The sequence below is a fragment of the Azolla caroliniana genome, unplaced genomic scaffold (assembly GCF_043228905.1).
Source record: "Azolla caroliniana isolate FFs.n. ecotype wild unplaced genomic scaffold, voAzoCaro1.0.p SCAF_4, whole genome shotgun sequence".
Taxonomy (NCBI): Eukaryota; Viridiplantae; Streptophyta; class Polypodiopsida; order Salviniales; family Salviniaceae; genus Azolla; species Azolla caroliniana.
This window is the reverse complement of record NW_028230439.1, coordinates 213,233-239,275: the sequence shown is the minus strand read 5'-3', so window position 1 is coordinate 239,275 and position 26,043 is coordinate 213,233. Positions and strand designations below refer to the sequence as shown.

General features: G+C 36.5%; 2 protein-coding genes across 4 annotated transcripts; both read left to right on the top strand.

The window, feature by feature from the left end:
• The first annotated feature begins 1,154 nt into the window (after positions 1 to 1,154).
• On the top strand, positions 1,155 to 13,573 carry HBT (CDC27 family protein). 3 transcript variants are annotated; one of them, XM_087318728.1, is made up of 20 exons: positions 1,155 to 1,325; positions 4,721 to 4,793; positions 4,954 to 5,063; positions 5,976 to 6,022; positions 6,104 to 6,201; positions 7,038 to 7,306; positions 7,390 to 7,572; positions 8,153 to 8,207; positions 8,304 to 8,396; positions 8,497 to 8,732; positions 9,007 to 9,072; positions 9,349 to 9,468; positions 10,926 to 11,002; positions 11,078 to 11,197; positions 11,584 to 11,667; positions 11,869 to 12,004; positions 12,363 to 12,644; positions 12,736 to 12,889; positions 13,258 to 13,306; positions 13,401 to 13,573. In XM_087318728.1, the coding sequence occupies exons 1-18, from the start codon at positions 1,221 to 1,223 to the stop codon at positions 12,787 to 12,789; spliced, it is 2,208 nt and encodes a 735-aa protein (XP_087174854.1). In that variant the 5' UTR covers positions 1,155 to 1,220; the 3' UTR covers positions 12,790 to 12,889; positions 13,258 to 13,306; positions 13,401 to 13,573. The 3 variants fall into 3 exon arrangements, with proteins under 3 accessions (XP_087174854.1, XP_087174852.1, XP_087174853.1); XM_087318726.1 differs by having other exon boundaries at positions 1,156 to 1,325; positions 8,153 to 8,396; XM_087318727.1 differs by having other exon boundaries at positions 1,156 to 1,325; positions 8,153 to 8,396; positions 13,095 to 13,306.
• An 8,269-nt stretch (positions 13,574 to 21,842) lies between these two features.
• On the top strand, positions 21,843 to 24,180 carry LOC147864611 (transcription factor bHLH35-like). Its single transcript, XM_087318725.1, has 4 exons — positions 21,843 to 22,217; positions 22,946 to 23,161; positions 23,554 to 23,724; positions 23,812 to 24,180. Exons 1-4 carry the CDS (start codon positions 21,939 to 21,941, stop codon positions 23,929 to 23,931), a joined length of 786 nt encoding a protein of 261 aa, XP_087174851.1. The 5' UTR covers positions 21,843 to 21,938; the 3' UTR covers positions 23,932 to 24,180.
• Positions 24,181 to 26,043: the final 1,863 nt, after the last annotated feature.

Here is a 26,043-nt window from a genome sequence, read left to right as displayed (position 1 = left end):
ATGTTTCAGTTTGCAACAAAAGGAAACTAACTATGACCTCGTTTTGAATGGTCAATTCAATGAAAGTGGATGGATCTAGATTCCTTTTTGAGTTTTTGTCTTGCCTTATTTTCCCTATTGGTATGTACAACTTCTTCTCCCTTGTAATCAATGTGCAACAATTGAAAATGGCCAATGAAAACTATGTCCAAAATTGCACAAGGGTAGCTAACCCTTAATATATCATAGCCCTAACTCATGGCCATACCATAACCACCAAAATTATGGGTTGCCAAAGGTCGACTACTAATTAACAAAGTTCATATATCATCTTACTTACACTCCCTAAAGCATATTTAATGCAAAGGCATGAGAATGCTTTGTAAAAAGACTTTGAATAAACCCTAAACATTGTGAAAATTCTACATAACCTTCTAATTGACCTTTTATCCTCCAAAACATTTTCAAGACATATGAGTTAATTTGAAAGTTGTCGTGGAATTGGGCAAATTAGATGGTGGTTGTCAATATTGAATCTCCTCTTAGGCACTTCCAAGAATGCACAAGTTTTTTTGTGAACTCCTATTGAATGGGTAAGGTGGTTGTCAATCTTGGCCCTCCATTTTGACACTTCCCATGACTTAGGAGTTCAATTGTGAACTGAATGTTGGATGTTTATTGATGTGGCAAGACACTTTCAAGAATGGATGACATACACACACACACACACACACACACACATCATCATCATCACCATCATCATCATCATGGGATAGACAAGGAAAATGGTGAATTACCATTGGAATGGAACAGGAGATCTCGAACAAACAGAGATTAAACACTTCCAAGCAAGGATGAATTGAGCCAAAAGCAAGCTTGCACTTGTCACATTCAAAGGCGGATGCTTGTCGATTCTGACGAACAAGGTGTGGCTCATGGGCTTTTTGACATTCGGGGTGTTCATCAGCTTGACTTGACTCTATGGCGAGACACGGCACGAAGGAACATGATATGACATATATCTAGCCTTCACATATGTGTGTGTGTGTCTCCCCTGTCATTTGCCGCTCTCCTTCACAACGGACCCTCAGATTCTAGACCCAATTTCAAAAGAGGGTTTTTATTTTTCCCTTCCTTTCTCTTCTTTCTTTCTTTCTTTCTTTCTGTCTGTCGGACTCTGTCCTACTCTCTCTCTCTCTCTCTCTCTCTCTCTCTCTCTCTGCCCGCCTGTGTCTGTGGCGATGGAGTCCTCCTTGGTCGATTGTGTTAACTCTTCTCTGCAGCTCTACATGTACCGAAACGCCACGTTTCTTTGCGAGAGATTGTACGCTGAGTACCCATCAGAGGTTGGTCTTCCCGTCTCAATTTCACCAATCGAATCTCTCTGTCTCTATCCCAAAATCATATGTTCATACCGGTCTTTATCATGTTAGGTTAAATGGGATCTCTTTCCAGTAGAATTTAAACTACCTCAGAGAAACCCTAATTCTGGGAAAATGTAATTCATAAAACCCTGATGCAGGAACAGACTGAAAATACAGGAAAAACCTAATTTAGGGTATATGTTTTACTCTTAGTAATGCAATAGTTTTAGCTTTTCCTCAGTTTAAGATCCCCTTTCGATTCGTCTATTGAAGATCTCGTCACTGGTTGGGTGCTACTTATTAAAAGAGAATCTCTTCAGAGGTTTTGCCAAGATGTTCACATGGGTATAATAACCCACCTCCTCAATATTTTGTAATCATGGATATGGGTATGCAAAATGAAATTCAAAGTGTCATTAAGAATTGAGCTACTCTTGACAAAGTACCAATAGGTACTGAAAGATTACATACAATTCTTAACCATAGAAATAGGGAGCTAACATCCAAGTACAAAAGGTTCCATTACGGTATCGAGAGGCCTACGTATTTTATAATCATGGAAATGGGGAGATAAAATCTTAAATTTGAAGCGGAAAATAGACATTGAAAGATTCTACTTTGATGTCAATAGCAAGAGATCATCAGTCAGAAAAGAATTGAGAAGAGACTCGATTTTTGAGAAGATATTGTGAAAGACCTTGTCAAGAGAAAGAAAAGAACCCATATGCCACCTAAATTATTTGGAGGTAATTTATGCAGTATCTTTCTTCTTCATCTCCTTTGTCAAAGGATATGAGTGTATGCCAGAGGCTGAAGTTTGAGACATCTTAACATTAGAATTGCCCATAAATACAAGTTGTTGAAAACTGAATCCATTGCTCACCCATAAGGAAAAGCAAAATGAAGTTGAAAACTCTGTGGTGAAACCACATTAAAGTCAATGTCCAAGTAAGTGGGACCTATTGTGAGGGAGACAGTAGTGTTGTTTCTCTCTTTCTCCTTTAGATTTATCTTTTCTCACTGGATAGAAATCTCCTGAATGTATCTCTTCTTTTGGGACATATTAGCTATGCATCTACAACAACACAAAGGTTTGCCCTGGCATGCATGCTACGTTACTCTCTGAAACCTCAAAAAGGCAATGCTATGGCTATGGGAGGGCTTCTACAAAACTTCTAGATTTAGCGAGTATTTACATAGAGTAAATCAAGAATTAAAGTATACGATCAAATGAATATACCAACAAATCAACAGTAGCATCGAAGAGAAAACCTTAAATATACACAACCACCAGTGGAGATACGGACTTCTCCAGCATAACAAGAAGAACTCAAGAAAGAGATGATGAGGGTAGTCAGTTCATCAGTTGTATCAAACCAGATTTTATTTTCGGATATGGGGTGCATCTGTGTATGCAGCGTACTTGAATGTTGGGAACAAAGTGGATATTCTAAAACCAGATGAGATAGAATGTGTTGCTGGCATCATTGAAATTAAAGAACTGAGAAGAGCTACCACACACAGACACTCATCCACTCATCTATGTGCACTTAGGTGGTTGGCCAAAACTATTCTGGTCTTATATGTGTGTGATATAACCAAATCGATCCAGAAATAAGTGGTCTAGGTCTTGGTTCTACCATAAGAAGGGGACCATAGTTTTTTCCTGTTCCCTTTATATGTATAAAGGAGCCACATATGAAGTATGTGATACTTAAAGAGTGATGGAATTCTTATTACTGCAGCAATATCGACTACATACACACACGAATAGGATGGGTTCAAATGATTGGTTATAACTTATATACCAACTTAGAAAATCGAGGATAGCAGAATGTGTTGTGTCAATTGGCAAAAGAGGAGGAATGAGTAGAAAGTTAGAGGATGAATCAGTAGAAAATTAGAAAGTAAGTAATATTGTCATCTATGAATGCCGAAATGACTTATGAGACCGAAGCATTTTCACAGATGTTTAAAACTGACATAGTTGTATCTCATCATAATTATGATAAACAATCTATAGACAAATTAGAAGTTACAAATGTTGAAAATTAACGTAAGAGGAGAAGCAAGCTAGGAACAGGATATGGGCCAATATTGCTGCTCACAACGTATCTATTCATATACCTTTTGCAGCTTGTGATATCCTCACAATGAGACCGCCTAGCAAATTTTATGGTTCTATATAAAGCCTTGATCTCTTAACAAAGGGAGAGAGAGAGAGGAGGAGATAGATAGATAGATTATATTATCGTCTTCGGAGGTCCAATATGACCTATGAGACAAAAAATATTACATTTCACGTGATATGTGTGAAAGTGAGTAGTGACTCTCGATGTTCAAGAACTTTACCAATGAATGTTACAATCGAGAGTGCACATTGTGGTTGTGAGAGAAATTCATGCAAGGATTGGGCTCGATCGAAGAGATGTGGAAAGCATGGTCGAATATGATTAGAGGCCGAGCATTGTATCAAAGTGTGATACTCAGACTCGCGAACTTGTTTAGGGCAAAGTGTGCATAGCCGGCCACTCTCATCACTTGTGCCCCAACGCCTTGTTTCACATCACAATGCATGTGAGCTAAGTCGAATGGAAGTAATGGTTCGAATGGCAGATAACGGGATGGGCTCTAACATGTATCGATGTGTACGGTTTCCCTGTTCTGAGAGAGAGAGAGAGAGAGAATGGGCCAACATAGGGACAGGGACAGGGACAGGGACAGGGACAGGGACACATGAGGCAGATCAAGAATGGAATAGAAGGAGAAGATGCAGGAAGAGAGCAAAAATGGAACACATTTCACCTCAAACAACTGAAACATGAAAAACTGAAATGCCTGAACTTTGTTTTCTTTTTCTTTTTGCTTTATTTATCTGGTTTTGATTCAAGATGAAATGGTTGTGTGATTTCTAATTATCTATAACATATATAATCTATGGCTGAGGTGTTTCTCTGTAACATTGTTCTAATCATGCTGAATACAGTCATTGCTTCTATTCCCTTTCCCATAATTAACCTTGTCTAATGTTGGAAAAAAATCATAGCAAAAATTCGACTCTACTTTTGATTTGCAGCATAGATGTCTTTGTGGATTAAAATCGACTCTGAAGCTAGTGGAATAGGATCCCCTTACATATAATTCTAAAGCACATAATACAGAAATCTTAATCGATGTGTAAAGTTTATCACTAATGCGGATTATTTTATTCATTAGAATTGAATTGGCCCGTTTTTATGGCGGGATCAAGTTAAATTGACAATTTGTCACCGATGGTTTAGATACATATATGAACTGCAATGCAAAATGTAATAATTCTTCTCTTATTGCTGTTTTGTTCAAGTCTCATGTATCATTAACATGGACATTGTTTTCAGGCCAATTTGCATTTGCTGGCAACATGCTATTTCAGAAATAATCAAGCTTACCGAGTTTATCACATATTGAAAGGCATGTTTTAATCTGCCTTTTCGAAATGCATTAATGATCAGAAAATTTGTGACAGATCTATGTAACATTTTATCTGTAAGATTGGCAATATATTACAAGAGGATGATTCATAAAGCTTTGTCACTTCGATACGTTTGTCTCTGTTTTTTGTAATGTGTAGGGACAAAATCTGCACAACTACGGTATTTATTTGCATTGGCATGCTTTGAGATGGGTAATTTGGCAGAAGCAGAATCAGCACTGCTACCCCTTGGTGAGCCTGGAGTTGAGGTATGAAGGTGTACAGTGTAGAATTTCTGCTTTTATGATACTGCCCATCCCTTTTATGGCTTATTCAGAAGGTATTACAACCCCTTGGTGTCATGATCACGAGTCTTCCATCAGTAGTATAAAATTATATTACGAAACCAAATCACTTTCTCTGTATTGAAATTTCTGTGTCTTGCAATATTTATTGCTGGGTATCTTTTCCATTATCTGGGCTGGAAATGAATGGATGCAAGTTTTTCTGGAAAGAATGAATGCTACACTCTCATAATTCTGTGTTTTGTTTGTGGCCTGTTTTGTAGTTTTTCGTCCACATTCGTAGTGTGCTTTTGAGAATCTATGTACCATCCTCAATGCTTTTGCTAGGCTGGTTTAAGGACATCACATACAGACTCACGTGCTGATTTAGAGTTTCAGCTCTCTTTTGTGCACTATCTGGGAAAATATTCGATCATTATTTCTGGGAAAAAATGAATGCTACACTCTCATCATTCTGTGTTTTGTTTGTGGCCTGTTTTGTAGTTTTAAGTCCACATTCGTAGTTTGTGCTTTTGGGAGTTTCTGTACCATCCTCAATACTTTTGCTAGTTTGGTTTAAGGACATCTCATACTGACTAATTTCCTGATTTAGAGACTCATCTCCCTGTTGTGCACCCATCTGGGAAAATATTCAATCATATTTGTGCCCTTTCACTTCTCTTATTTTGTTTCTGGATATTAGTTTTGTAGTTCCAAGTTGACACTGATTTAGTTTGTGCTTATGAGGGTATATGCTTTATTCTGAAGTCATGTTTTAAGGAGAAGTCATGCACTGATGCGGTGATAAGTCTCTCATTTGGGTCAAATTTGTGACATAATGGATATTTTACAGAACACAAGGAGTCTGGACTTTTAATTGATATTTCCATTTTGTAGGTTCCAAATGGCGCAGCTGGCTACTACATGCTGGGACTGATATGTCGGTAAGACTTCGAGCATGGGCTACCTGGAGTTGAACATCTTTGTGTATCTTATTGACATGACATTTATTCATATTTTGTCAGGCATACAGATCGCAGACAAGCAGCCATAGAGCATTACACACAAGCTTTGTCATTAGATTTGTTTTTCTGGTCAGCATATGAAGACCTGTGTGCTCTCGGTTTGTGAAATACTCTCCTGCCTATTTGCTTTCTGTTGGTTTTCCTTTCTCATAGGATTTGTTTTTCTGTGTCAGCATATGAAGACCTGTGTGCTCTCAGATTGTGAAATACTATATACCAGTTCCTCAGCTTATTAATGTGCTCCTGATTTCAACTTTGATCGATTAGATACCAAGTTGATTGTTTTTCGACTGACCTGTATCATAGATAGGTCAACATGACACATGCTAGTTCCACGACTGTTCCCTCATTTCAACTTTGATTGCTTAGGCGTCAAGCATTTTCATCATGATCTTGATTGTGTTCTCTCTATCAGAATTATTTATTTGGACATCCGAATGAAGTAAAGAAGTAAGTCGCATCTGCATGGCCCAAAAAAAGATATGCATGATCTAGCAAATTTAGTGGGTTGATCATCAGAGCTTTTCCAAAAGACACTTTGAAGGATTTAAGTGCAAGTTGGAAAGGGAAGGAGAAACAAAGGAATAACAACACTCTGGCATTAAAATTAAGATGGAAAGTGGATTTAGGCACTGCACCACCTATCCGCCTTTTGGCTTAGTTATCAATGGATACGGCTCTCTTGTATAATATTCACATCAAGTATAACCTTTTATATTGATTAAACTTATTTTAATATTGTGCACAGGATGCTTTATATTGAGTGACGATTCTGTTAATTGCATAGGTTGACATTGCCATTATATTCTTTGCACCTTTTTGTATGGGTTCAGACATTTTAAATAAGATTTATTGCCAGTAGAATAAGACTTATGAATGAGTATCTTTATGTAGAAAAGATTTAAAAATATCCTGACCGAAATGTTTTATACAGGAGCCGAAGACAAAGCTGCTACATTGTATGGGGACTTGGCAGTGTTACACCTACATAGGCAGCAACCACATTTGGATTCTCAACCTCAACATGAAATGATAGACACACCAATCTCTATGAAGCCTAGTAGATCTCCATATTTAAATGATGCAAGTCCAAGGCAGACGAGATTAAATGCTGTTAATGATATAGGTGGATCGGTTGGTGTCAATACCCCTGCATCAGGGGGTCTCTCACTGTATACCACACCTTCACCTGCTCCTTCTCAGGTATTGGGACTTGTATAGCTGTAATAAGAATATTATCTGAGTGTGTGATTGATATTCCTCATTGCTTTGTGTTTGCATCCCAGATACCAAGTGGTCCTCCAGCACTTAATAGGACAATCCATGGAGCTTTTGGAGTTCCTTCAGGTGGAGGATCAGGAACTTCCAACTATTTATCAACTCAAATTGGGGATGTCTCACCAAGAGGTGTGAATGCGCCAGTACAACAACAAAGGAGGAAGGTGATGGATGAAGGAAAGCTAAAAAAGGTATTTTATGCAATTCAATTCAGCATGCTGTTTCAAAAAGGGCATTAAATTTGATATGAGTAGCTATTGCCCGAAACAATTTAACATTCTAAAGCAGTTTACTTGATTAAATTGCCTTTTCAATGTCCTATTTATGCACAACATATGTCTGGATATGCAATGAATGATGAGGGCCTTCTGCCCAGAAGATAATAACAAATAGCTCCTTTTAAGTTGGTTGTATTATCTGGTTATTATAATATATTTTCTTAGATGATTGAGATTCTAAGGGTTAGAGCATTTGATCCAGAATGAGCAGAAGAAAACATTATTTTGCATTTTTCTTGAGGGGTTCAGGAATTAGTATATAGCTCCACTGCATTCATGGTCCTATGTTCATTTCTGTTTTACTGGACAACAAAATATCATGTTTATAGTATAGGAATTTGTAGTACCCCTACACGTTTAATGCGATATCTCAAGTGTGTCTCTTAAGTATTGCATTTCTCTTCAGTTTGAGAAGTATGGCGTTGGCAGGTTTTTAGTTCCAACAGTCAGTTATTTCCATGGGCTTAGTTATGTATCGTGGTCCTTATTTCAGGTCTCGGGTAGGTTGTTTGCTGAGCCAATTCCGAGGAGAAGGACCCATCTTTCAGGTGATACCGGTGCTGGAACTAGTCAACAATCAACAAGTGCTAACTTGTTAGCGTCTGGTGGTAATGGGTCTAGTCATTCTTCTGTTACTGGGTCAGGGGCATCAAGCAGGAATTCTGCAACAAATTCGTTTCGTTCTAGTGCCACTAGACGTAGTGCCCTTGGGTTGGCCGAAATCAATGCTGATGCTGGTAAATTTCATTAAAGTTCATAGTAAGAGAAGTTCACTGAATAATCTATACATTTAACTAGCATATGTCATTCTGTTACTCTGGTCTCTGACTTGATCAGTGCGAAGAAGTGCTGATGCTGTCGATGATACAAATAACGATGAAGTTGCCATGGCAAGTGGCAGACGTGGTACTACTGGTGGAGCTGAAGAAGATCCACAGGCACGAGGCAGGTTAAATGTTAATGGCACTGCAGTGCCTCGGGAAAAAAGGTCAATGGAGGGTGCTTTGGAGCTTCTTGGCTTGCTCAGACTTCTAGGAGAGGCATATAGGCATCTATGCATGTACAGGTGCCAGGTGAGGATTTTGATTAATATGTAAAATTGCCATAATAGGACTATACATAGTAAAGTTTGAAGCCATAGGATTGAGGAAATGTCTTAATTCGATGGGCTTGTCATGCCTGTAAACACCTATACTGGAAACGCCTTAAATGAATGGGTTTTCATGCCAGATTAGACACTTAACTCACAGTCACTGTATCTATATCTTTTCTTGTGCTTAATGAATTACAAGAAAATATAACTGTGTTAACTATATTATTCTGGTCTTGTTTTTTTTCTTTGTTTAGGAAGCGTTACAAGCATTCGCGAAGCTCAATCAGCAGCAATATGCTACTGGATGGGTCCTGTGTCAGGTTCTGTTATCCTTTCCTGTGAAACTCATTGATTGCATTCTGATTGATCTCGAGGAGCTTTTGTACCTGTTGAGAAAAATTTATATTCTGTTCATATGACATTGTAACCTTGGTTTATAGTATTTCAAACTTGTGGCCACAAGAATGTTACCTGTTCCAACCAAATTCCTACCTAAGTTTGGTGAGGCAACTATATAAGAGGCATTGGTTGGATTGGGAAAACCTTCCTGCAGCCACGAGTTTGTCTTGCAAGTTTTCTAATGATGGTATTTACAGGTTGGAAAGGCATACTTTGAGATGGTGAACTATCCAGAAGCTGAACGCGCATTTAGTTGGGCCCGACGAGTGTCTCCTTATCGTCTTGAAGGAATTGATATATACTCGACCATTCTATTTGTAAGGCTTCTCCCTTATCATCAAATATTTAGTGGGTTATATCTCTCTTTATGGGCAGACTGATGACTTGAGTCGACAAGGTATCTAGTGTCTGTAATGTGCTGTATGGTGGTTGAATATTCATGTGGAATAGTAATGTTGCAAACATCATCTCTTGGCGAAAGTGAAATGATGTTAGAGAGAGGAAACTCTTCTCTGAATTTCCATAAATTAACTGAGTTCAAGCACTCACAAGCTTTGGATGACGAGATATATTCTACAAATATTTTCTGTATTCTTGAAATTGATGATAGGTCCAAACCTCTTCTAGACATTAACCTGGATACTGCTTGTGGTTGAAACTTGCATCAGGTACCTGCAGTTGATGTTTTGCTTTTCAATAAATATTAGATTTCATCGACTCTTGTTCAAAGTGTGTGATAAGGCTAATAAAAGTAATATCTGCAGTTGTTGATATGGTGAAACAACTTTATGAGTGATTCATTTGACACTTCCTCGTCCTTTTCCACGCCTGCTCGCAAACATCTTGATGTGGGACATATGTTGCCATCCTTAGGTTTTGCATTTGAATTATGGGCTGCCTAAAAAGTTGCTTCTTGTATTCTTAGTTAAGGTCCACCTCTTCTTCACGTGATCAGGAATTTTGCAGTTGCAAAGCTAGGTGTTTTAACTTTTATCTTCTTGCAAATGGTCCTCTTTAGATATGGTGCATAAATTCTTTTGGGCCTATGTTGGTAACATTTAAAGTGTGACTGAGTGTATCTACTGCTCCATATGTGTACTAATACAATTCTTTCCTCTTTAAGTGTAGCTCTATAATCTCATTATTCTAGGAAAGGATAGAGAAGGGTTGAGCCAAAGAGTCGATGCGCTTGGCTGATCCTCCTCTTTTATCTTGGGTCCTCCTATCTCATCCTAACGTGATATGATCTCCAATGCAAACACTTTGGTCCTAATGTTAAATGTAAAGGTAAAGCTATGTAATATCCCACAGGAGTTCCTGCTTGCTATAGATGTGCAGCAGCTCTCTACAGACAGTGTTATTATATCCACATTTGCTTCATTCTATGTATAAAGTCTGTGTTTTTGGGCTGGTTGGGCTCCCAAAACTCTATAAGATTGTTGTTCCTATTTTCTCATGTAATTTTCTTCTCTCAGATGGATCCAAATTTTTTATCTTCTAGTAGGCTTTATCTTGTGTTTTCTACGGAATGCCAATTTTAGTATAAATACATTCTCCTCTGGCACATTTTAGGGTTTCATTGTTTTTCTAAAAGTAGTACCACATCATATCTTCTCAAAAATAAAAGCAATCATTGGTTGTGATCCTTCCGCATATCATAAAAGATTTGTATGTGATAAAATTTCCTTTCACATCATGAAATTTGCACATCAAAATTTCTATAAATTTGTTATCTGCACCCTAACATCTCGGTGTGTATTTATTGGTTCTGCAGCACATGAAGAAGGAGGTGGAATTAAGCTATCTAGCTCAAGAAGCAGTATCCATGGATCGCCTCTCCCCACAAGCATGGTTAGAAAATATCTGTTTTTTACAGTAGAGATTTTGATAGACATTTTGAGCTGTCTAATATAGATCCGATGCCAGGTGTATTATGGGAAACTGCTTCAGTCTTCAGAAGGACCATGAAGCCGCTCTTAAGTATTTTCAACGGGCACTTCAGCTTGATCAATATTTCACTTATGCTCACACACTGTGTGGCCACGAGTAAGTGTGTTGATCCCTTCTGTTACGTATATACTGTGCATTCTCATTGTTTTTCATTCTGTCATCATGTACTGGCTTATCATGATTGAACACTAATGTAATTTCTTTTCTCATCAGTCTTGCATCTTTTGTATATACAAACATGCTACATTAGACAACTTTTGAATGTGTGTGTATAAATGTATATGTATGTATGCATGTCTGCATGTGTGTGTGTGTGTGTGTGTGTGTGTGTGTGTGTGCATAGGCTTTATATGTAAATTTTATATACCACAACAGAGCTTTTTGAAGCATTCTACCAAATTCCTTAAATGAGAATACTGTGCTAAAAATTACATTTTCGGATGATAGGCATTTGTTTGCTAACCATTTCTTTAATCATGTAGATATGCAGCAATGGAGGATTTTAAAGAAGGCATTGCTTGCTATAGACAAGCTATACGTATAGATCCACGACACTATAATGCATGGTATACAAGATAGCATCCATTATCTTTTCATTCAATCTTTGCACTAATTTTGCAAGATAAAACATTTTTGGTAAGAAGAATATAGAAAAGAGTAGAGATTGCATACCTTACATTTCACCCATAATTCTTCATATTTAAGCAGATCATGTTATAACATTTTTGCTACACACTTTATTTAGGGTAACTACTGTTTATTTATAGGTATGGACTTGGTACCATCTACTTCAGACAGGAGAAGTTCGAATTTGCTGAGTACCATTTCCGGCGGGCATTACTCATCAACCATCGCTCCTCTGTTCTGCTATGCTATCTTGGAATGGCTCTGCACGCTTTGAAGGTACACATGTGAAAGTAGTGTTCCCTCCCTACTTTCCCACTAGCAAATATTTTATTTCATTTTGTAAGTTCGTGGTATTGTTTTCCGCCTTGGTATGTGGACAAACTGTAATGGTCTTTTAAAATTTGTTAGTTACCCTCTAGTGTAATGATCTCAAAGTCAAAATAGTCTGTGTTTGAGAATGAAGGTAATATTAGACCTTGTGTCTAGACATGAAGCCATGAGCTTTACACGTTTAACTTCTGGTTACAAGAAAGTGGAATGGACATATAAAGCCAATGCTATCCCATTATGTGTTTTTTTCATGCAATATCTTGTTTCCTTGTCCTGAATCCAGTCTAATATTTTTTCATGACAGAATAATGGAGATGCTTTAAGCTTCCTGGAAGAGGCTATTGTAGCTGATCCCAAGAATCCATTACCAAAATATCAGAAATCTAGTGTTCTCATGAGTGAGGAGAGATATGATGACGCATTGAAAGAGCTGGAATATCTCAATGAGGTTGCCCCACGAGAGAGCAGTGTATTTTTCCTAATGGGTAGAATCTATAAAAGACTGAATATGCCAGAGCAAGCCATGCATCATTTCTCTATTGCCCTTGATTTGAAACCATCGACGGCTGATGTGAATCTGATAAAGGTATAGATTGAATCATTTTTAAAAAAATCTTATAATGGTGGTGATAAAATTCAATAGAAACTATTGTTGTAAATTCTGGTTGTTAATGCAGAGTGCAATTGAGAAATTACATGTTCCCGATGATCTTGATGATGAGAATCTGTAAAAAGAAGTCAAAAAACTAGAAAGTGGGGTTTTGTTTTCGTCTCCTATATTGTTCGAGAAGCTCCCCAAACTTCCCAGAATATTATATTCTTGTCCCTAAGGTATGTTAACATGGATGGAGTTCATCGTTTTATGTGTGCTTTTATAATGCTGCATCATTGTAGGAGATCATTTCATGGAATAACAGCACTAAAATTTTGAGATTAAAGCTAAAAAGATGGGCTATAAAAGAACTTGAAGAAAAACCAGGGATATGTTCCCAAACTAAACTGACTTTAATTAGTTAATGCTCTCTAAATTTCGTAGAACCCGTGAAATCGCAGTTCGTTCTTGAGGATAGTGATCAGGCAGCTTTTGTTCGAACAGAAAATTGCATTAATTAAAAACCAAAAACATCTGCATCAAAGAAATCCTCCTGAAAGTTTTCTTTCACTACACTCCCATGCTTTTGTGCGTAATTTCTTATTAGGGGTTCAATGATCAAGGTCTTTCTGGTTGTCACGATTGTAAATTATAAGGTACTGTTTTTATACCCTAAAATAGTTCTTTAACTTTTCATTTTTTCATCAAAAGTAATCAACTTATGGAATTTGATTGTCATGTGCTCATTAGGAGGATGGCAAAATACACAATTGGAGCGGAATTGTTTTTATGAGATTCTTATGCTTTTGGACAGTAATCGTGACCTTCCAAGAGTCGATAAAATCTCGAGTAAAATGTTTTTTGTACCATATCTCACTTTTCTTTTTATCCATTTTATTTTAAAAAAAATGTTGGATTGTCTTTTTTGGTTTAATAAAGATGAAGGCCAGTTCACGGTGTTAAAGCCCATCAATTCCATTCTGCATGGTGTTCTAATGAATTATAATCAGTTGATGAGATTTGAAGGCTTGATATATGATGATGATTAGATCATTCTTTTTTTATATTGGATTGGGACAAAGACCTTGTGTCATGTCATCATGCTTTTAAATCTCGCCAATTTACTACAATTCACTAGATAACTATGTTGAATGGGACTTAAAAGTCGTACACCTGACCTTACTAATCTTCTCCAGACATAAGGTACATCCATTTCCTTGTGTCTTGGAACGTTTATTTACTAAACTTGTTTATATCGAGTCTTTCAGAAAAGCACTGTCAAAACAATAATCGATTTATAAATCTACAATGATTTGAGTAACCGTCATGATCAGTGAATCTAAAGAAGAGCAATTATTGAACAATCACAGAAGAAATAAGTCTTGCTCAAAAAGAATTGAGTAGCTTTTCTATTCAATTTGAATGTTACAAACGCATTTTAAATGTGCTGAGTCCATTGCTATGTAGATTTCATCATTCCTTTCTCCATAATTAGTCACGCTATAATAAAAAGATGGCTAATTACTGTGGAAAACACTGACGTGGTGCTATGTTTCATTAATGCTTAGTCTTGTTTTCTTTCAAGGTAATCATCATAAAAACCATGCTTCATCCAAAGTTCCTTTCTATCCATCTCCAAAATTTGAAATTGACACCTATGTTAGTTAATGAGTAATTCAACTTTGTCGATTTGATTCTGTAAGCCACTAAGGATTTGTCATATAATCAAGGTATATTTGTTATGTATGGATGGAACTTTGACATAATAATTGTGTGCCTCGGTAATTCTCCTTTAGGTACATAGATGCATAGGTGTTTTTTTTGCTCAAATGTGCTCAGGTTTTTTCTGCTCAAATGAAATACACAAGGAGATGCAATTAGGATCAAATCTTGTAAATGACGAGATGCAAATAATGCTTGTGATTACAGGACGATCAATGTTTGCCTCTCTTGTTCAACGTTATTTTGATGTAATAGAAACAATAGTGCATGTGTGAAAGAAAGATATATTAATGTCTTCAAATACCAAATTTGGCCCATGAGACAATTGGTCACAACCACGAGATGTGTACCCAAACATTGAAAAATAACGAAAGGAAACTTTAAACAACATTTAAAGCACCATATTCTTTTTGTAAACCTTAAGAAAGGTTTGAGGTGGTGCCTTGTAAGCATCTTATGGAATACATCGGAAATGAATTTCTTGTGTACATTTAAGAGAATGAAGTTTTGAGGCAGTCGATTTGCTCTAGCTAGCTTTCTTTAGGTTATGTAATAATTAATTGGGGTCAAATGTTTGGTGAGTTTATGCAACAAGAATGCTAGAACTGCAACACAAATTTAATTTGGTTAACATTGTCAAGTCACAACTTAATAGTTTAGAATAAAGAATTATAGCCTATTTTTTATTTATAAAATTTAGAGTTATAGCCTATTAGCACAATGAGTTATATAACATTTGTGATCCAATGATTTGTTTGGAAAACTCATTGTTAAAGAATTGTGAAAAAGTAACACAAAGTATTTGTTTGTATCAAAATGAGAAACTATGGCTCAAAACCATTTGGTTTGCTTGGATGTTGCTTGAATAGTTTAAATTTAAACAATTTTGGCTATTTAGTTTTAGTTTCAAATGTTTTGAGTTTGTGACTCCCAAACCAAGTGAATATTCCCTATTACTAGAGAATGCATTGAAGAGGTTACCATTTTAAAAGTTTTGCATGATTTCATTAAAAGTTGCAACAAAGCTTGTTAAATGAATAGAACTTGATTGCTAGTTAAGATTGTATTGAGAAGGTTGGCCTTAGGAATGCTATCATCATTCATTCTATCTTTCTTTAATCTTTTATGCTCATGCAAATTCAATTTTTACATACACCACCTAATAAAAAACTTTTTTGGCTTTCAGGGTAAGTCTAACTAAGTGTGATAAAGTTTTTTAATTACCAACTTAGTCTCTGCAATGACATGTATCTCTATTTTACTTGCAAAAATTATGTAAAAAAAGATTGTTTCAATTAAACAAATTCATTTAAAATCTTGTGTTTTAGGTAATTTTGATAACCCAACAAGAAACTAAGTGACTATTGGAGGATTCTCCTTCCAATTGATTATATATCATGAACTAGACAGAAATTCTCCAACATATTTAAGGATCAATCTCAACCACACCATCAACATTCTTGAAATATCAAGCACAACTATTGGCTTTTGCACTCTTGAGAAATCAAGCTCAAATTTGGCTTTGTTCACTCTTGCATTAAATGCAATGGAGATATGTTGACATTGAGTCTCTTTCGAATTCTTAACAAACAAAAAAAATCTTATATGTCTCCCTTGGAAATGGGAAAACAAGCTTCCAAATCAATGTCAAGAACACATAGAATGTGGGAGAAACCGAATGTTTGGTTCAAAGAAATGCATGTTACTTTTTGGCTTTCCAATATTGCTCTATGGAGTTGATGTTTGGTGATCATAGCACCTTTAACGCCATTTGGAATGAGTTTAAAAATGTGCCATATGCTTATTTATGAAGTTGGTTGAAGTCAAGAGAGAAAGGTGGGACATGCTCCTAGTTGAGATACAATCATTTCCGATAATCATGATTCATGAGAATGAAGAGGGTTGATCTATAACATGCATAAGATTTTAAAAAAACGTTGCACCAACTTCTAGATGTTTTTGAACAAATAAAAGTGTTCAAAGGATGCACAAAAGCAAAACCTTGAATAATGGATATATATCACAACTTAGACAAATTCGGTTGGTATTGCATTCATTATGTTGAAGCAAACTATGGTAAATCACACTCACAAGTACATCCTAGATTCTAACTCCTTGCTTCCATAAGTCTTTGCCGGCATTCTCTTGTATGTGACCTTGTTTTATTTCATCACATTTTTCTAAGCAACATTTGCATCATAACGTGAGGTGCTCCTTGCCCTTCATTTTTGGTTTGCAAACGATATGGAAATGAACTCTCTTTACGCTAACATGAACATGGATTTGGAGGAGTGATTTGTCCCTCTAGCTTTGAATGGCATGGGAATGACAACATGTGGTAAATTTTGTCTCAACATGGTTGGTTAATGTTAGTGCAATTTTTTTTGAATTTAATGTTCTTCACATTGTTGGTTCCTTTGGTTTGTGGTGCATGGATTCACTTTGGAAATAAGGTTTAGAGATAGAGATAGTTGGTGTGGGCATGTGTGATGTAGACTCGCATGACTTCTTCTTCTTCTTCTTTCCAAAAAAGACTCGCATGACTTTGATTCAACCCCTAAATACCAAGGGTCATCTATTGAAATAGGTCGGTTTGGACCCAAGGGTGAGAAACAATATGGCCTATGATAGTAGGGTATAAAAGAAGTGTGAGGAAATTGTGAATGGATGCTCACAATAATAGTTAAGGAAGTAATTAACATGAGTACAATCATGTTTAAAGCCAATTATGTAAGAGAAAATTATTTTCTTGCACAATAATTTTGGTAATAGAATATGGTTGCAAATATATTTGGTAATAGAATATGGTTGGACAATAATGTGTACAACCATACATACCCAATGAAGATTCGCCTAGGGTGAATCACATTAATTTCTAGAATATTAACTTTGTTAAACCTTAGTAAGGCTAATTAGTGTATAATCACTTCCTAATACTTCATACAATGCTTCATAGATAGTGGGGAAATGTATTAAATTTCCATTACTAGTATTTTATTACTAAAATAAAAATATTGGGGACTTCCACCAAACCTCTTGATTTGCCTAGAGTTCATGACCTAAGAATCCACTTCATGAAGATTCCAAGATTATTTGATTTCCAGATATCTCTCTAGAAACGCATTGAGTTATGTCTATAAGTGATATAATCTTGATTTTCCACCAATTTTTGAATGCTCACATTGGTGCGATAATATCTAAAGATGTAGAAGTGGACTCGGTTGAACTACTTGGTAGTCATGGGCCACAAAATGAGGACCATTTTCCTCTTTTCGCTTACCAACAAATAACTATCGGGTCTCCACAAATGATCTTACCAAAATTGCCTCCTAAAAAATTCCAATAATGAATTTCTCTTCAAATGTTAGTTTGCTTTTCCCCTATCAACTGTTCACGTTGAAGTCAACTTGCATTATTGGATAAGCTATACTTGCCTTTATTCGATCTCAACTTGAATGACTGCCTTGTTATAAACTTGTTTTTACTTTTTGGTTGGAAGCGGTAGAAATATATCACAAAGCTTACGTTAGCAAATTACCCAAAAGTATTCTGAACTACCTAAAAACGATTTGAAGCTAAAGTAAGAATTACAACCAAGTAAGAATACACTAGATTATGGTGTTGAGAATGTAAATAAGTTTAATGGCACAATTTTCTTGAATGTTAATTCAATAAGATGAGTGTGTGTGTGCATGTAATGAAAACTTGCTTTTCCTTTATGTGTGTCTGGTATATTTGGAATTTCCAAATAGGTATCTTTGTAAATGTAGGCATTGTCCCTCTTGTTTCCCTTTTTACTTTTGCAAAGAGTACTTGCATGGATACGTGAAGACTGAAGAGTACTTCCTTTATCCTGACTCGTGAGTGTAGGGCTTTCATTGGACACCACAATCACAACCTCGTGAAAGTTTTTTTTCTAGTGTTGGATCTTTATTAAACTAGTACAGAAATGACGATAAGGCAAGTCCATGATGAAATGCTCCAATTTATGGATCTAAAATTTGCAAGCAACTTAGGCATTTTTGCTTTTAACGATAATTGTAATAATAACCTCAGCATTAGGGCTTCAATCCTTTGCATTTGCAATTTCTTTCACGCTAATTACATCCATCATTCAAAATAGGTCGAATTATGTAACTATCATTGCTCACCAAAATTCCCTATATATAGTGATTGTGCACACCATGAAGTTTATCCAAATAACACCACATATGACGATCGTGTGCTATGAGGCACATGTACTCTTTCTATGACTATCCTCGATGTGCAATTAGAATGTTGTTGTTGGCCCCCTTATTTATGCTCAAAGATAAATGATAAATTGTCGTCTTTTGGAGATCCAATGACCATCATTACCACACTACGTATAACATAATTTCATGTATTATATTGTGAACCATTGGGGAGAATTTGATGCTCAGAGATACTTCTTTACAAGGCACAATATACATAAGAAACATTAGTTATAAGATGGAGTGAGTTTATCCACCCCAATAAAAGTTAATGACCTACTTCCACTATTGTTTGTGGAATGGAGATAGACATTCTTCACTACTTGGGTTCTACCTTATAGTAGGCACGTATGAGTGACAATGTTTTAGTTATTATCAATCATACAAAATACTTATAGATGGTGGCCACATCATCACATGGAGACTACACTACATATTACTTTTCTTTTATATTTAAGAACAATGACTAATCTCCAATAAAGTGTGTTTCTACAAGTTACGAAACAAATGACATACACCCTCCTCCTTGAGACAGGATCACTTTCCTTTGAGATCATGGCCATGGAAAGGGTTATTGAATACTTGCTTAAGGTTCAAAAAAATTCCTCACATCAACTTCCTAGAATTGCATGGGAAGCAAGCAAAAAGATCCAAAACACGCATAAAAGCAAATTTTTGTGTTCCAGTTGGATGCAGCAATATGGCAAACTGGTTTGGTAGACGGAATGCAACACACTTCATTCATGATGCGTCACTAGATTCATCTGTAAATGAGGCCTTTTTGCAACATCAATGTATCATGACATGGGACAAATATGGAGGCTCATGCTTCACACATTATATTACACATGTTGCACCTAATTACAAAACCATATTCTTTGTGGAAACCGTACACATTGATACATCTTAGAGCTCATCCCATTGTCAAACATTTGAACCATTGCTTCCATGCGACTTAACTCACATGAATTGCAATGTGAGATGGGGCGTTTGGGCACAAGTGATCATATTCATCCATGCTTTCCACACATCTTCGACCAAACCCAATCCTTGCACAAATTTCTCTCACAACCACAATGTGCACTCTCGATTGCAATATTCATTGGTAAAATTCTTGAACATTGAGGGTCACTACTCAATTTCACATGTATCACGTGAAATGTAATATTTTTGGTCTCATGGGTCATAATTGACCTCCGAAAATGATAATAGAATCTCTCTCTCTATGGGTGGCCATTGGGCAACTTAGGATATCATCTCACCAATTGAGATTGAGAATGATTGTGCTAATAGAGTCCCTAAAGAGGAAAGGCTATGTAGGTTATGTCACATCAAGATAGAGGATGAGTATCACTTTACATGCAAGTGTCCAACTTATGCCAAGATAAGGGCAAAATACCAAGACATACTAGGACCCTCTCCAAACTATTAGATACCCTGGATATAAAGAGACTAGATAGGTATATCTTAGAGCTAAAACAACATAGGGAGAATAAATTACAAAGTGTTAACCATAACCCTTTTAATATTCACCAACATGTAACTAATGTAATTTTTCAGGAAGAAGGGAAGATGATGAATGTGAACCCACCTACACCACTCAAGCCTCTCTCTTGATGAAGCAAAAATGCAAAGAACAACGAAACGCCCTTGGATGTTGGGCTTCAAAGCAACTTGATGTGGAGTAGAAACGATTAAGAAGATAAGGGAACGTGAGCTATGGTTGGGGTACCTTTTACATTGGGACCACATGCCACATCCACATCAAAACCCTTTGACCTCCCGCTTCTTTTTGAAAAACTTGGATGGAAGTGAAACTAGGCCTAGTATAAATCCACTTCCTTATAGAACATGTTTTTTTACTAGAATTGTTTAGCTTAAGCTCTATTTTATTTTATTTTTACTTTCGATGAATGGGTAAATACCCCATTTTTGTTGTAAACCAATTGTCTCATGTGCCAAATTTGGTCTTAGAAGACGTGAATATATCTTTCTTTCTGGTGAAAACACACAAGTATACTAGTAAAGGTGTGAAAAACACTACTTACAATGGGTGTCACAATGGAGTCTGGTCTCCCTCTCTAACAATGGTGCAAATCATAGTTGTTAAAAAACACGTATTCTATGTTTAAAATACGTTTTGGAATATTTTGAAGTATTCTACATGTATTCTACGTTTTAGAATTGCCGTTTTTAAAAATTTGACGTATCCTACGTATTCCAAAATTTTGACGTATTCTATGTATTTTAACAATAATTTATCATTTAAAATTTATTTATTTATTTTTGAAAAAAGTCCTTTAAAGTTTAAGAAGTGTTTAATGTATTCTAAGTATTTACAGATATTGTTTTAGAATACTTAGCATACGTATTCTACGCATATTTTTTGCTAAGTATTCTACAACAATGGTGCAAATGGTGGACATAGGAATGATATCCAAGTATGTATTGATAAGTGCAACTCCTTTGTTCAAGGAGGAGAAAGGGAGAGTTTTCTAATGTCTTCAACACACAACGAAGTGTCTAAACTATACAAAGTCTACTTAGAGATGCAACACAAATACATACCTATGTGTGATCTCATACTAGTGCTCTTAAGAAAGATGAGGGGAGGGGAAATAAGAGAAAAGGCAATTGGTTCAGGGTGACAAAGGTTATCACGAGACATTATTGAGGATAGCGACAGATGGCTTGATGTCACTCATAGAAGGGGATGGGATGCCTACAAATTCAAGACATGATGATCCAACATTAACAGAGAGGGGAGGTAGATGTGAGGGCCAGGAAGACTGCCGATAAACTGGAAGAAGACAAGTGGTTTTTCTAACGGAAACCTATCTATCACGCCGCACGTTAGGGGGGTCGAGACTCGAGACGAACGTTGGATAAGGATGATGATTCGGGAAGAGGGAGAGGGAAACCCAGAAGATAAGTTTGCGTGAAGTCACCCACCAATGGCACCACACTACAAGTAGTAGTGGTATTAATAGTAGGAGTAGTAGGGTAGAACTTAGTAGTTCATATGTATGTAGGTAGTAAGTAGTAGTAGTAGGATGTGGAAGAGACAAGAAGAGGAAAAAGAGAAAAGGAGATGGGATGATGGATAATGTAAAGTTTAAATCATAGTAAGCTTCTCTTTTTAGCTAAAAAAGGTAAAATGGATAATATAATACCCACTACATTTCTTTTTTATATAAATCTTCACTTTCATGGGATTCCTTCACACATACTCCTCCCCTGTTTCTTCTTCTTCTTCTTCTTCTGCTTCTTCTGCTTCTTTAGTCTGCAGGACACCATAGCCACAACGTTTCCACAACCACCTCCTCAACCATCCATGGCCCGTGAGGAGCTCTCTCCTAACCCTAACCCTAACCCTACGACTGGCCTCACCCCATTTCCTGATATTGATATTCTCAAGCATTTCCATGACTCCTCTGGCACCAGTGACGTCATGGACGATGATTACGATGGCGATGATGGCGGCGACGGCAGGTCAGGTGGTGGTAAGCGGAAGGGGTTGTCGTCCAAGAACCTTGTGTCGGAGCGGAGGCGGAGGAAGAGGTTGAACCAGAGGCTCTACTCTCTTAGAGCCATTGTTCCAAACATCAGCAAGGTACATCACCATATACATCCTATCTCACACATACATACACATATTATCTCACACATTCATACATACAATTCACATGCATTATATACACAGAGATTCTTTTAGCTCTGCACTTTATATGAATTCATACCCATGTATTTATACCCACATACAAGTTGCATACATACCTCCATCCTGACATATATGGGCTGCCACTTTTGTGAACAGGTTTGTTTTCAGTGTATGTATGTATGTATGTATGTGTGTGTGTGTGTGTGTGTGTGTGTGTGTGTGTGTATGTATGTATGTATGTATGTGTGTGTGTGTGTGTGTGTATGAACGTATATGCTTACATTATGTGCAATATATACACACCTTCATGCATGCATAGCCATAAAGTTGCAAAAAAGAGGTGAATGGATGCATCTGGTGAACGTGTCACCTGTACCATGTCTATGTATTCATCATTTCTAGAAATGAGCACTGGTTAGTTGTGTTTAAAAAAGCATTTACCTATATACCACATGATATGAGGCTTTTGGTAAGGTCATGGCAATATATGCGTACATCTGGATAAGACAATCTGAACGTGTACATATACTTGATATACATGTACATGGTATGTGTATTCCTACAAATGCATAGAGATACATGTAATTGACATGACATGCATCCACGCCCTTGTATGCACATTGGTGTATTGTATGCATTTTATTGGTATAATGATCCTTGATATGCTTTCACATGGGCAGATGGACAAAGCTTCTATTGTCAGTGATGCCATAGAGTATGTACGTGAGCTCCAGAAGCAGGTGTCTGAAATACAAGCAGATATTGCTGACCTAGAGTCTCAGAAAGAGGGTCAACCTAAGAAAGACATCGAACATTTGAACGAGGAGAAGACGCGAGAGCATAAAGATATCAAACATGTGAATGCTAAAACGATACAAAAATATCAAATAACAGCTGTATGTATGCCTTTTCTTGTTGAATGTATTCATTTACAGATTTTGGTGGCCAGTCATCTTAGTATGCCTATGATTCAGGAAAGAACCCCCTTCCTTTTGATTCAACATTTGATTCTCTTACACGGCATGTAGGTAGAGCTTATGATACCACTTCCATGTTGTATTTTCCTCATTCCAAACTTATCCAGGATTAAAATTTAGTGTACCAACATACATTCCAAAGATTATATTGTGTTATAGAAATGCATAAATAGACATGGTACACAATAAGCAATCACTACCATTTTCATGTCCTTATCTCATGGCTCGTTGATTGCATGAACTTGGTGTTTGAAACAAATGCGAAGAATTTTTTGATTGTGTCTCAACAATGAGTTTTGGGTTTGGAACAGTTGGATGTTTCTAAGATGGAGGACCGCATTTACCATTTCCGGATTCAGTGCAAAAAGACCCCTGGGATCTTGGTTCAGTTAACCCGTGCCCTTGAAGCTCTCGAGATCAAAATATTGAATGCCAACCTCACGTCCGTGGATGACCACATCTTAAACACTCTAGTGGTTGAGGTAAATTGTAAGCATTTGATTAAACATTCACAACTAGCTTGGATGTTGCAGTGGTTGACAATGATATATTGCTTCATCCTTTTCTAGGCAAAGAATGGGTGGACTATGACTACGGCAGATGATCTTCGTGATATGGCATTACAAACAATTCCCAGATTTGGTTTCTTTTTAATTGAAGGAATCCAACATTGTGGTATACAAAGCTAAACATGGGGGCTTTCTGAGCATTTTACTTTCACATCATCTAAGATTTTGGCTCCAACTGTTTGGAAAGTTCGTTGGAGCTCCAGCTTGGAAGTGCTAACTAGAAATTACTTGTATGCCTGTATTAGTTTCCAGGCAACGGAAGTAATGTACTAACTATGAGTAGGTCTTCTATATTGTGACTACTTTTAGAGTAATTGCAAAGCATGTACTACTAGAATTTGAATATACTGTTGACTACTTTGAGAGCAATGGGAAACCTTATACCTACAAGTGAAATAGCCAAGTAAAGTCGTTTTAATCTACAAGTTTAGACATGTGACCAAGGAAATGTACAAAGCAGTATCTCGATACATGAAACCAATCATGTAGTAAGTAGCACTTGGATATAGAAAGACTGCTTTTTGTGCAACGGGAAGCATGTGTGTTCGTTAGTGTGTGAACGTGTTGTGAATGTTTTGTTTGTCCCAGCATGTCTAGCCCTGTGATCAACCAAACATGCTCACATATTCCCAAAACAAACCCTTGAGTGCTGACACGTCTCAATTTTTTGCTTGTGTGCATGAATTTTCTACTTGCAGAGGGTTAATTGACATTAATGATGTTTGGCATTTGAAAATGTGCATATCCTTTCTTTTTCAGGAAGGGAGGGAGAAAATATTGATGGCCTGCCTTACTCCACAGTAGTAGTGTCAGAAACATTGATAACTCTTTACTGCACTTTGGACTATTTTATATCGCAAACTTAATTTTTTTTTCATTTTTGTTGTAATGCTTCCCTACTTATGTGTATTATACCTATGGATGGGCTTGTCTATTGTACTAAGTTTCATTATATATATATATATTTGATGGGATCAGGTACTTTTCGCGCGTCAAGACTGAATATAGAATACACACAATAATTCTGAATGAATGTAGAATACAATATAATTCATTCGATTGCACTTGGTTACCTTTATAGGGAATTTCAATCGCCAAAATCAAAATTTCAATCTGCGTGCCTCACCACCACTCGAACATTGGTTGGGATTCATCAAACACCATATCGAAATTTGATAAAATATTGGTGTGTCAATCTAGAGTACACACATACACATGTTTCAACACTTACCAAACATATCATACATCTTTCTTGTGGGTATACATCATTTGTCAATTTAAAATCATTTAAAGTATTTGAGTGCAGTGCTACAATGAGTTTTAGAGTGGTGAAACGGGAAAGTTAAAACCACAAGATCCGTACATTCTTCGCACTTGGTCTCTGGAGTCCAAACTTCTTTGTTTGATTTTTATAATGTTTAATGTTTTTTTTAGAGGATATGAGCTCTAACATGATCTTTGTTTGATTTTTATAATGTTTAATGTTTAGTGGATATGAGCTCTAACATGATCGCTACATGTAATTGGAATGAAAGTTGGGGTTTGTCCAACATATTCAGTGCTTTCCTCAAGGACTTGCAAACCACCCTATTATACTCGACTCAACTTTTCCGGTTGAATCATAGTGCCGCCATAAATGGCTCCTATTTAGTTGATGCATTAGCTCTGTATATAGAGATTAAGATTATCATTATTTTTGGTAGTTGACAACTACTAAATTGTTCCTATCAAAGCAACTTATCATAGTTCAATTTGAGTACTTATCCTCTTCAATTAAGTGGTGAAATTTACAATCATTGATGCATTATGCTTTTTTGCTCCTATGCATTGTTTCTAGTTCTGAGAAAAGAACATCATCATTGTCTTGGCAACTATAAGTATTGTAAAGCAATAACACCCTTGGTTTTTCTAAATTGAACATCAAATATTTGTTGTAGATCTATACAATATTCTAGTAATCTAATAATATGTAGATAATGTTAAAACATACATGGCCCGACATAAATACCATGCACAACTCGTTCTTGATCAAACACACAAGAGGCGCCAAGAATGCATTATCTTTGTTGTCCAAGGGAGATTTCCATATCCAATCATTAAGTACAAATCTTTTGGTACATTTCGTGGACTGATGCAAGGTACTTTTCATTTGTCTTTATTTTCCCCCCTAGGTTGTTTAGGTGATTGACATTGAATCATGATCCTAGTTAAAGTGATTGATCATGTCATGTC